The sequence below is a fragment of the Macrobrachium rosenbergii genome, chromosome 19, assembly GCF_040412425.1.
Source record: "Macrobrachium rosenbergii isolate ZJJX-2024 chromosome 19, ASM4041242v1, whole genome shotgun sequence".
NCBI lineage: Eukaryota > Metazoa > Arthropoda > Malacostraca > Decapoda > Palaemonidae > Macrobrachium > Macrobrachium rosenbergii.
The window spans coordinates 25,482,117-25,494,156 of NC_089759.1; the positions used below are offsets into that span (position 1 = coordinate 25,482,117).

The 12,040-nt window shown below is 36.7% G+C and overlaps 1 protein-coding gene across 6 annotated transcripts in view; it reads left to right on the forward strand.

Moving 5' to 3' along the window:
* Positions 1-12,040, forward strand: part of LOC136848752 (cGMP-dependent 3',5'-cyclic phosphodiesterase-like) — a 593,212-nt gene that overhangs the window by 390,645 nt on the left and 190,527 nt on the right. For all 6 annotated transcript variants that reach the window (XM_067121325.1, XM_067121322.1, XM_067121323.1 and 3 more), the window contains one exon: positions 3,990-4,099. In XM_067121325.1, coding sequence (XP_066977426.1) covers positions 3,990-4,099 — 110 coding nt within the window. The remainder of the gene's footprint in view (positions 1-3,989; positions 4,100-12,040) is intronic.

Sequence of the window (12,040 nt, forward strand, 5' to 3'; positions counted from 1 at the left end):
AAAGGGAGCGGTAATAAAAGACACCGCTCTTGGTAAAGCCTGGACGTCAAATAACGCTCTCGGAATCCTCTTATTACATTAAGGCAGATACTTTGCCCACGTGAGCAAGGTGCTGTTGTCAGTAACATGCAATTGGCAAGCTGCAACACGCGAGGGGATCAAGTTACGTTCGACAGCTTTCTGTTACGCGTGTGGGCATTAAGACGCTTTCGGAGGCAGTGACACTATTGGAATCGATAGGCTTTGGGACCTGTGGCTCATTTGTCTCGACAGATGCGAAATTGTTTGTCACCGATGTTCAGGATATCTGCTGAGTGTACTGATATAATCTGAAGGAACTTTGATTATATTGGTTTAATGAAGTATTGGGTCTAAACAGCTATTTGTAGGTTTTGCTCCATTTCCTTGATAGTGGCAGTGATTATATTTTGTCCAAAATCAGTGTTATTTATGTAAAGATTCCTGTAATTCGGTTCTGAAATTGTTGCACAAGAACAACGCTTGAAGGCTTACATATTCACATGAAGTTTTGTAATTTGACGGTAATCAGTTCTAACTCAAAATTTGAATTCCTAAGGTATGTGTATCAGGCTTCAGGTTACATAGTTAAAGTTACTTCATTTTGCATCTTGCTTGGATGACTGACAAAAATCAGAAGTCCTTGGTCCCCGTTGGTGGTTAGTATGCAAAATGGATAAGAGTGATAAGTATGTGGGCTTTTAAAGCTGTTTTTAGAGAGGGAAATGATGTGTAGCTGAGGTGACAACATAGTTGAGTATGAAATGTAAAAATATCGAATAAATGGAACCACTGTCATATGCACTAAATGGCTGAAGTGTCCCATTGCTTGGCTTCTTAGCCAAATTTTCATTACTCAGTATGATAAGCTTCCTACTGAACTGGAACTTTATTCTCACTATTTAGTATCAAGTCCATTACTGCTCAATAACATAAATGTCTTAGTTGCCAGTTATAATCACCCAGCGTATTTGTTATTTATATAAATAACCCTGGTGAACTAAGTAGTTTACGTAAGACACTGAATTACTAATTTTCCTTTATCTTCTTAATTAGAAACTAGTTTGTATACCTGCTGTTGATTTTTAAATACTAGAATTTGTTATCATTCGAGTAGTGCGAATGAAAAGCTATAGTTTACATATTTCAAATGTGCTTAGATTGCGCATACTTGCACATGATATGCATTTGACCCACTCGGCCCCACACATTAATGCAAGGAGTAGCGCATGCGATAAACTGTGCTATAAATATGTCAATAAGAGAGTTCCTGTAATTATTCCTCATCCTCAGTTTCTAATTTCTTTGTTGAAATTTCTGTACTCTTCTCACCTCGTCTCCATTGTAGTTTTCAGTGAGATAAAATGGTCGCATACTAAAAAAATAAACGACTTTTCGTCGCCCGTCCCCACATAGTCTGAAAGGTATCCCCTTCTTTCTTCTCATCACATCTTTTAATTTCTTACTTCTAACTTGCTACGCTCTTGTTAAATCCAGGCGATCTTCTTCGTTCTGAAAATATCCTTTGATTTCCGACTGCCGAAAGGCGTCCTTTCCCTTGTTGGGTGTTTTATTTCCTTCAGTGGTTCGCCTGGTTGACACTTTCGATAACGCAAAGCTGGTTCGCTTTCAGGTGGTTGACTCGATTTCCTAACTTAAATAAACCTGATTTCCTTTTATTCCCTCGGGTTCTCTCATCGCCAACTTTAATCAAGTTGATTTCCTCTCCATCCGCACACAGACACACCTCATCTCTGCCTTTCACTCAATTTGGAACGATCCCATTGATTCTTCCAATCTGATTCTGTTTTATTAGATTTGCTCTGGTCCTCCCCTTTCCCCCCACAACCCCTCTCCCTCCGTCTTTTTCTCCTCTCCAGGAGTGGTCGAATATATCCTTTATCTAAACCGTGGTTTTATTTAGTTGGATAATTCTGCGTTGCTGCAAATGGAAGAACCACTTTCATATTTTATTGTTCCTCATGTCTCTCGAGGAAAACTTGTTTCTTCATGTTCTGTCGCTTGCCAAAAGGTTTATACGAAACTGGATCATAATCTTTTTTTTTTTGACCAGCCTTGTATCTTGTATGAACATATTCATTCTCTCAGACTTTGATATATTTCGTCATTCAAGCTTAATTAGCTGGGTAATCTCTCTCGAAGCAGTTAGTGTTCAGCTCTCCCATGTATTACGTACGAATTTTCAGGGTAGTGAAGATGTGTAAAGATATTATACGAAATTGCATGGTTCTGAACCTTTTATTTCACAACTGTTAATTAGATTTTTTCTTCCTTTGATTATTGTATGAAGTTTGTACATATGTATGTATGTATGTACACACATTTATTTACATATACACATACACCCTTACGTAAACCCCCCGCACATACAAAGTGAAGGATAATAGTATTGGATCAGTAAGATAAAGCTGTATGAAACGAGATGACAAAAGGATAATAATGAAAATAGACGGGTAAATCCAAGCAAATATTGGGAGAAAGGAAGAGGGGAAGACCCAGAAAACACTATGCACAGTAGAGGGAATGAAATAGGTATTAAACGAAAGAATTCGCATTTTATTCGTCTAACTATAAATGTTTTTATTGTTATTGCCTAATGTTAACTGTTTTGTTGCAATGTTACATGTTCCAGTTTGTATGGTTGCCATCTGTCAATACGTAACTACTGTACTTTGTTACCATTATGTCTTGTCGTTACCGTCAAATAGCCCAGTATTAAGTTATACTGTACAGTGAAATTTACCGTATAACTTGGAGAGCATCAAAGTAAACGAGTTTATGGGGCTGGATTATAAAATGTGATACCAAGTTCGTCCATCAGTTTGATGGCCCTTTCTCAGTTCAAGCCATACTTAGATACTTTGCGGGAGAGTTTAAGTACCGTTCTACAGTGCCATATTCAAGGACTTTGGTGCCTTTGTACGTTGCCCTTGTTTTATTGTTCTTTGATTAATAAGGGATCTTTTCTATCTGTATTTCCTATTACCTTCTGTCACCTCTTCCTAATGAACGCCACATTCTTTGGAAACCTGAACTTCAAGTAAATGACCCCCTGAGGGCTTGTTCCATATGAATAAAGTTGGTCTTCTGAATAATAATAATAATAATAATAATAATAATAATAATAATAATAATAATAATAATAATAATAATAAAGCCTTTGGCCAAAATGATCTCTAGTGTCTTTAGGACACCAGTTACTGTCCTTCATACAGTGTTGTCCGGGAATATTGGGTGATGGTTCTCTCACTTAGTGTTGCAGAAAATTCCCTTATAACGGTTCAGTGGCTAATTCATTGTGCCAGAAGTTTGTAGGATTCGCTACCTTAGCCTTTAGAACTTGAACTTTCTCAGACAGCGGAAAAATTTAATAACTTGGGTTCTCAAAAGTAAGGCCAGGAAAGAAGCTGTTGTTACCTTTGTTTTTTGATCTTCAGTCATTTTACTCAGTACATAGATGCGCGTGGCTTTTTTATTTTAAAAGAAAAAATATACACAAATACGTGCAGATATAAAAATCGATAAAAATTTGTGAGTTGTATTGATTTATCATCATCCATAATTGTAATTTTTAAAGTTTTTGGTGTCGAATATTACGTCCTCGTTATCGCTTTATAACTCACTTAAACTTAATTACTGTATTATCTTTTGGTTAACCTCTGTATATTGAATAAAGTGAAGACGCTAGTGAAAACAGTGCCATGCTCTTGGTGGAGGATTGAATGATGAGCTGATGAAAATAGAAATTGACCGTTGTGTTGAAACTTGTTAACCCATACGTTTCATAAGAAATGGAAAAAGAAACATCCAACCGCCTGTGCCCAATTAATGAATTACAGTGGTCTCTGTAGTTAAACTTGCTTGCCATGTAAGAAATCTATTTTCAGAGGTTATTTTTTCAATGAATAAACATGTAAATATATTATATTCTTCCTTTTGTCCCTTTTCAGGTACACCGTTGGAATGCTCGTCAACACCGTGGGAGTGGAGAGGGAGAGGAGACTCCGCACTCAGTGCCAAGCGCTCCTCAGCGTCGCCCAAAATCTCTTCACGCATTTGGGTAAGTCCCTGTTGACATGTGGCGAATGGCTCTTCGCCGTCTTCAGTTAGTTTTGATCAGGTGTTTTTACCAAGTTCCGTTCTTCTTGTGTCAAGTTTTCTTCATTTTGCCTCTTTTATATATGAGCTGTTCTTCATTTTCGCATTCGTACAGGATGCATTTTATCAAATAAAATGCTTGATTTGGAAAAGATGTATTAATTAAAAGATAAATCTGCTGCCGACGAAAGGTTAGGTACTGTTTTGTCTTTGTTAGTTCCTCGGCATTTTAAGCGTTTGCATTGTAATCTAAATATTCCTCGATTTGGTCTGTAAAAACCTGATGGTAAAGGTGATGGATTATTATGAAAATTGACAAAATGTAGTATTTATTCAAGATAAAATTGTAACCTTATCCGCGTGTGTTCTTTTTAATGACTTCCTCATCATGCTATTATGGGCAGAATGTTCAAAGATGTGTGATCTTCCATCTTTGTAATACAATTAACAGTTTTAGGTAAGCGGTTATGCACTTATTTTATATCCGTGTGTATGCGTGTGTGGATATGGCAAAACGATTCCTAGTTTCAGTGAAGCATAATGCTACCTTTAACAGTAAGTGACTCCTTGCCTCTTTTACGGCCTTGCATAATTCTCCCGTACTTTGAACTAAAGTCAGCTTTGCTACCTTGTCAGAAAAATAAATGCAGTCTTTTGTCAATTGTCATAAATATTTTTTTCCTGTGATTTGAGGTTCCTTCGCTGTCGTGTCTGCTCCTCTTCTAGCATATTCTCAGCCCGCATATTCCTTTTAGTGCGATCACGTCAGTTTTATATATTTAAGTCTTGTTAGCGTTAAGGTTTGCTTCTATAGTTGTATTAATAAACTGTATTGCCTGAGCAGTTTAGCGAAGTACTCTCATTAAACTTATGCCTTTTCTGCAGAAGGCATGTTAGAAGTGGTGTTATCAGGTATTGTTTGGTGGGTTTATAGGTACACACACACGCACACACACGTATATATATGTATATATATATTATTGATATGTATATAAAACTATCCCACCCTTATTCTCCGAGGAAGAATTCTAGAACCTAACGCGAATAATAACGAAACATACGCAGATCCCACATGCAATGCAATTTCTATGTATTTACATACAAATACGATATATACTGAGGCCTAACTGATAAATACATAAGAATAATAAGCATTTCATATCGTACAGTTGAACTCTCTCCTTATCTCCCTCTAATTAGGATATTCTGATGTTTTAGCCTAACCCCAATGGGACCTTAGAGCGGTGGAAAATGGAATCGAAATAAATTACTACCTAAATTGGGATTTCTTTCTTTCTTTGTTCTTTCTTTATTTATTTATTTCTTGTTTTTTTTGGGGGGGGAGGGGGACAGCGGTGCACGGTAGATGACTGAAACCTTTGGCACCGGGACTGGAATAATGAGGACCACTATATAATATATATATATATATATATATATATATATATATATATATATATATATACATACATACATACATACATACACACACACATACACACACACACAAATTTTCAACACTAAGCAGTGCTCCCTAATATAGCCTGACTCAACAATAGGTAACATTACTGTATAGTTACTGCTGCATCAGAGTGAGGCTATTTACATGGCCTGATATTTTGGGTGGTAGTAAATGGTACTGCCTGGGTATTATTGGCTTGTGCAGCCAGTGAGTGGAGTTTCAAAATGCCAGTTTCCAAAACCAAAGGAACGGCTTTTGGAGATTATTGACCGCCATGGTGGGTGGAAATTCTTCATAAAGATGGAATGATAACAGATAATCCCCAATTACTTACCTCTTTACCGTAATTGCGGGCGAGTCTCTTCTCTTTGGGGTTAACGTAAATTACAGATATATATATATATATATATATATATATATATATATATATATATATATATATATATATATATATATAATTCATACATTAAGTTTGCGTTGTTTCACAAGGCCTTCGGACACTTTTCATCTTAACGTTTTTATATCTAACGTTCTCAGCAGTCTACGGGTCGTCATTCTGTCCTCCAGAATTTGTAAGTTTCAGATCTGATCTTACTTCCTTTGCTCTATTCTTTGCTCGTCACCTATCCTTTCACATTTCTTGAAAAAAAATCCTTTAATTAAATGATAGAAGGACCTTTGTTCATGTGTTCATATTGCATTTGCAAATGGTATTTTAAACTCTCCTTTCTCGCTATGTTTCACAAACTCCAAAATAATCTCATTCCTTCGTCATCCAAGAGAATGAATGCAGTTCTGATGGATCACAACAGACATTCCATGGTCGACTCACCCTTGTAAAATTTTAAAAGAGAACCTTACCTGGACCTGCATATAATTAGAATCTTACCTGGGCCCAGCCTTCAAGCTTCACAGTGCTGTCATTTCCTTCCTTTTAACTTCCATTTGTAAGTGAAACTGTTATTACACAGGAAGTTAATATTGTCTTTCAAGGGATTTAAATTTTCTGATACGTACAAAAGCATTTTCGTACTTCACGATTTCTGTGTCACACTTCAGTCATAATTTACCAGCCAAGTTGCTTTGCCAGGTGTTTTTTTCTAACATACATTTGCAGAAAGTTTCGTTTTTTAATTTAGCTAAACATTTAATCCCACATTTAAAAGAGAATCAAGAACTTGGAGGAAAGCGCACTTTTAGTATACAAGCTTTTCTGCAGAGCAGATCAATTGATGAACCTCTGAAGACGGGAAACTTATTTGAAAACATTTTTTGTGTTCTTCCGTTCGTGTAGTTGCATCTGTAATTCCCCCGTCTCTTTCCCTCTGCCTTTGTATTGAAATGCGAGGGTTCCTTGATGTGCTTTATTTGTTCTTTTGCCTCTTAGTGTGATGACCAAATGGAGTCTTTCTGGGTCGTTAGAGAGCATGTCATTAGCCGGGGCCGACTGCGATGCCTTCGGAAGGCGGGCCTCGGATCCCTTCCATTCTGTATCTGAGATGAAATCTTTCGTTTGATGGAACATGAAACGACCGGCGATTCCATCACTTGAATTGGGAACCCGTATTCCTTTCTTTCTTATACTGGGATTTTATTTTCAATTTGCTTGTGCTTTGTTTCACTGCTTTAGGACTTACTGACATTTCTGAGTTATATGTGATAGATTTGGTGATCATTTGAAAAGAGTTGTGCTGAGTTGTATTAAATCTACTCGTATGTTTTTTCCTTTCAGTTTTCACTTGTGTAGTGTTTTAGGAGATAAATCACGTAGTAAGCAGTATAGCCACGCTACATGGTTGCTTTAAAAAGAGTGTAATTATCCACGTTAATCCCTCGCTTTTATCTCAGGCTGAAGGTGTTAAAAGAAGAATCGAACACAATTTTTTTTGCTGCTCTGTTGAGTATAAATTGTACTTTATTATCATCAGCTGTGCTAACACAACATATTTCTTCTTCTTTTATGTCTGAAAAATAGCAAAGTTCTTTGCTGGTTAAAATGGAATTTGGAAAGTGGCACTGTTCCTGCAAATGAAATTCCATCCTGCCCCTCGACTGGCGGAGTCAAAAGGGGCGCACTGCTTTAATAAGCCACTTTTAGCATCAGCGACACGAAAGCACTCTCCCACTTGTCCCATTTTACGCGACGATGAATGAAATATGCGGTGGAACATTTGTGGAACCCGGTTGGGAACGAGAGCGTGGAGGCGTGATATTCCCGGAAGCTGGAGAGGAACAGTATTTATGCCGGGCAGTAAAGCTAGGTCGAGGTCGGTAATAGCCGTGTCATTTGGTTTCCGAGTGTCGTCGGCCGTTGCTCTGTTACTCTCGCAGAGACAAATAGTTATGCAAGTGCAAGGGCCAGTGGGACTGACAACCGAATGCCATTTCTTTGCCAATTCCGAATAGAGAGAGAGAGAGAGGCAAAAAAAAAGTAAGTGAGAAGAAGGAGTGGTGGAGGTGGTATTACCTAAGAAGTATCGGATAGACAAACTGCCCGTTAAAGGAAGAAAGGTTAGAAGAGGGGAAAAGTAAAAGCAGAAGAGAATTGCTTTCAAAGCTTGGGAGCCCAGGGAAGCAAATGATACCCTCTACTAGGTGCATGTTGTTATGTTCATTAACGAAATTATACTTGGAAAGATAGAAGCGAGAAGGTGTTTGTTTGTCATTTTGCCATCATCACTTCTCCCTAAGAACATTTCAGGTGCGTTTTATATAACTTTTTACCACAAAATATCTCGTTTATCGGTTTAGTATTATATTTGATTTCGTTTTTCACAAAAAAATGATAAAATCTGAAGGCCTGCCACAGCAAGACACAAACTTAGTGAGAACGAGTAGCACTATGCCACAAAGCTTTCATCTTTCGAAGCTAGATATGATAGAACTGAACTATATTCAAAGGAAAAAGAATCCATTCGTGTTGATTATTACTTAAGAGTAGTATGCAAAGAGTAGGAATGACCTGAAGTTTTAAAATACAGTTTTCAATTTATATGGTATAAGGATGCATTGGTGATGCCATGAAAATTGCTGTCGAAAATAGAAATAGTATTCTGGTTACGATGTAGATTCCTTCCTGTAGGGGGTTAGTGCTTTTCATTTCTTTACTGTACCTCCATTCATATTCTCTTTCTTCCATCTTACTTTCCACCCTCTCCTAGCACTTAATTCAAAGTGCACCTGCGAGGTTTTCCTCCTGTTACACTTTTCAGATATTTTTATCGTCACTTTCCGTTTCAGCTCTGAGTGACCTCATAGGTCACAGCGCTTGCCCTTTGGCCTAAATTCTATATTCTATTTAATATAGATTCCTGTGCCAAAACGTTGAATTATACCAGCCAGATGTGGCCGTTTTCGAAAATGATAACCATGTTGGAATTTTAAGTGACGGCCATCGACATAAACTGGTACCATATAGGAATTTCTCGGAGCTAGGACATATTTTAATCTTATCCTTTATGGGTGTTTTTTGGGAAATTCCCTACTTGCATCATTTTCTGAATTAAATATTGATCCTTTCCAATATACCATCAATTACATCGTACCCCTCAGTGAAATGCGTAACTGGAAGAAGTGGTATGAAAACGCAGAACCCCAAATGAAGTAATTATAAGTCTTCCTAGTAACTTGGAATAAGAAACCGATATTTAGGAGATATTTTGAAATATTTTAGATTTGTATATGACTTGAAAAATGTTTTACAGGGCGTTCATCAGTAATACAGATGTTACTGATAACAGATGTGTAAGGAGCCTTTTTCTAGATGTTTACCTTTCATGGACTTCTAAGATAAACCCTAGAGTTTAAATATGTATTTTAATTTTTATAATGTGGCTACTTTTTAGCACTGTATTTTATTATATAAGAAGAGAATAAAGTGAAAATTCGGAGAATAAAGTGAAAATTCGTAGAGTCGTTTCCATTTTTTTCATTATTGCTCTTTTGTTACAGAAATTACTGGGCCGGCCAAATAATTTAGTTCTGTCGACTTTTTATCGCAAAAATAGCATGTCAGTCGATGGTGCATATATTCTGTGACTGGGCGCGATGCGAAATGCAATATTATGTGTACAATGTTAACTGTAAAACCGACTTATATATGTTTTGCGAAATTTTTTTAGTACGTGTGTGTTTTTGTTCAGCTTGAGCTGAATTATCAAGAGGACTTTTACATTAAAGTTTCCTTTGTGTGTACGTATGTATGTATGTCTAGAAACTTTCAACATTTACGAGTTGTCCAGAACCTTTGAATGAATACATAACTCATCAGAATCACAGAGAAATTTTACGTAGATTTTATCGAGTGACGGAATTGTGAGAAATACTTCTTTTTCAAGTAGAATCGTTCCTTGAAATATCAGAAACGTTCCTTGAGGCAATAGGAACGTTTCGTGAGGTATTACGTGTACCTGAGGAGTAATTACATGAAAGGTTCTTGGGAGCTCTTGCCCCCTTTCATTTCTAATATGCTGGAATGTTTCTGTAATACTACTTGCTGGAAGATATTGTATATTTTTCTGTTTTGGGGGTGGGTTGTAGCCAGTGGTCAGGATCACAAAAAATTTAGTGTGTTTTGTTGCTTGTGAGCAGAATCCATTATGGTTATTAAAAGGTAAAAGTAGATTTGTCCCACTGCTTGTATATCAAAGAATGAGACAATATCAAGTTGCATGGCCTTTGTGGCAATGCTTGCTTTATAGTTGAACTGTGAAAATCGCACAGATGTCAACTCCATATACTTGACAAAATCAGTATCCGATGTATGCCAAGAGAATAGAATGCCCTCCATTTAGTCATTCATTTATTCAGCCGTCTGGAAGGCAAGGGTTCGTTTGACGTTTAGCATTAATTGCTTGAAACCTATATTACAGCATACGAGTAAAGTGTAATGACAGTTCTGAAGAGATGTTCCAATTTTCATTTCCCTCTTGAAGATGCCGTTGAACGCACGCAGTTACTTTGTTGCAAGCACACGCACACCAGCAACACTCTTCTTATTACCCTTGATTATAATATCGTCATTTGCCTCTACTTTATTAGGTAATTATATACACGCAGAAACGCACGTAAGTTCAAAAGTAATGATGATGCTATAAGAAATAAATTCTTTTCCAGCCATATTACCAGATCCAGTTGCATAAGCTCCCGAACTCTTTAAATGGACGACCATTACTATAATGACTGAGCGTCTTGATATAATTAATGAACCAAGCGTGATTAATGAAGGTGTAGATTGACGTTGCGATGATGAGGGCGACAATATTGGTAATGAGAATGACATTTGGGCGGATGTCATTATGATAAATGGCGTCTCTCGGACAATTAGCATTCACGGTTATCTTCATGTGGAAATATGCAAGAAAAGGACGATAGAAATTATCATAATATAATATCCTGAGTGAGAAGGAAATTGGGTTTGAACCGCTGAAATAAGTCCAGTGCGTCTTGTTATAGAACAGGTCTTCTTTAAGTTGCCTTCTTTTTTTTTTCTTGTAGCCCTACGTTTTATTGTTATATATATTTTTTTTTTTAAATTCTGAGATGCAAGGGAAAGATAGGTGGTAATCTAAGAAAAATAATTATAAGATTGCTTCTTCCCCCCCCCCCCCCAAAAAAAAGGGAAACGGTCCATATTTTTGAAGAACCATTTTTCATTTTTTCCTTTCAGACGATGAACTGATCAAGTATTCGTCTTAAAGGTATTCTAACAACAGTGCCCCCCTCTCTCTCTCTCTCTCTCTCTCTCTCTCTCTCTCTCTCTCTCTCTCTCTCTCTCTCTCTCTCTCTTTAAAGCCTCTATGGGACCACGCAAGAGATGAACGTGGAATATTTCTAAATGACACACACTTTGGAAAATACCACCAACGATATACTATCCATTCATTAAACGACTGTCACACATGTAATTGGGGTGACAGGCCCGCCTTGAGAGAGATCAGACCCTACTGGACCACCAAAATCCGCAAATTCGTTAATTCTCTTTCCTCATCTCTGTAACAACTTCACTAGACGATCTTGGATACTTTGGGGGTTTAGCACGTTCAACTACCACTAGGTCTTAGACATCAAGATGCAAAACAAAATTATTCTGGATCTATGCCCTATGCATTTGCAAAGTCACTTGAACCTTCCCATCATTTTGACGGGAAAGATTATATATATATATATATATATATATATATATATATATATATATATATATATATATATATATATATATATATATACAGTATATATATATATATATATATATATATATATATATATATAAATATATATATATATATATATATATATATATATATATATATATATATATATATATATATATATATATAAATTTCTGACTCACATCAGGATCGAACCAGGTCCTGCAATTGAAAGGCAAGGCACTGCCCACTAGGCCATACAATTCATAAAAGAAGTTGGAACCTGAGGGCA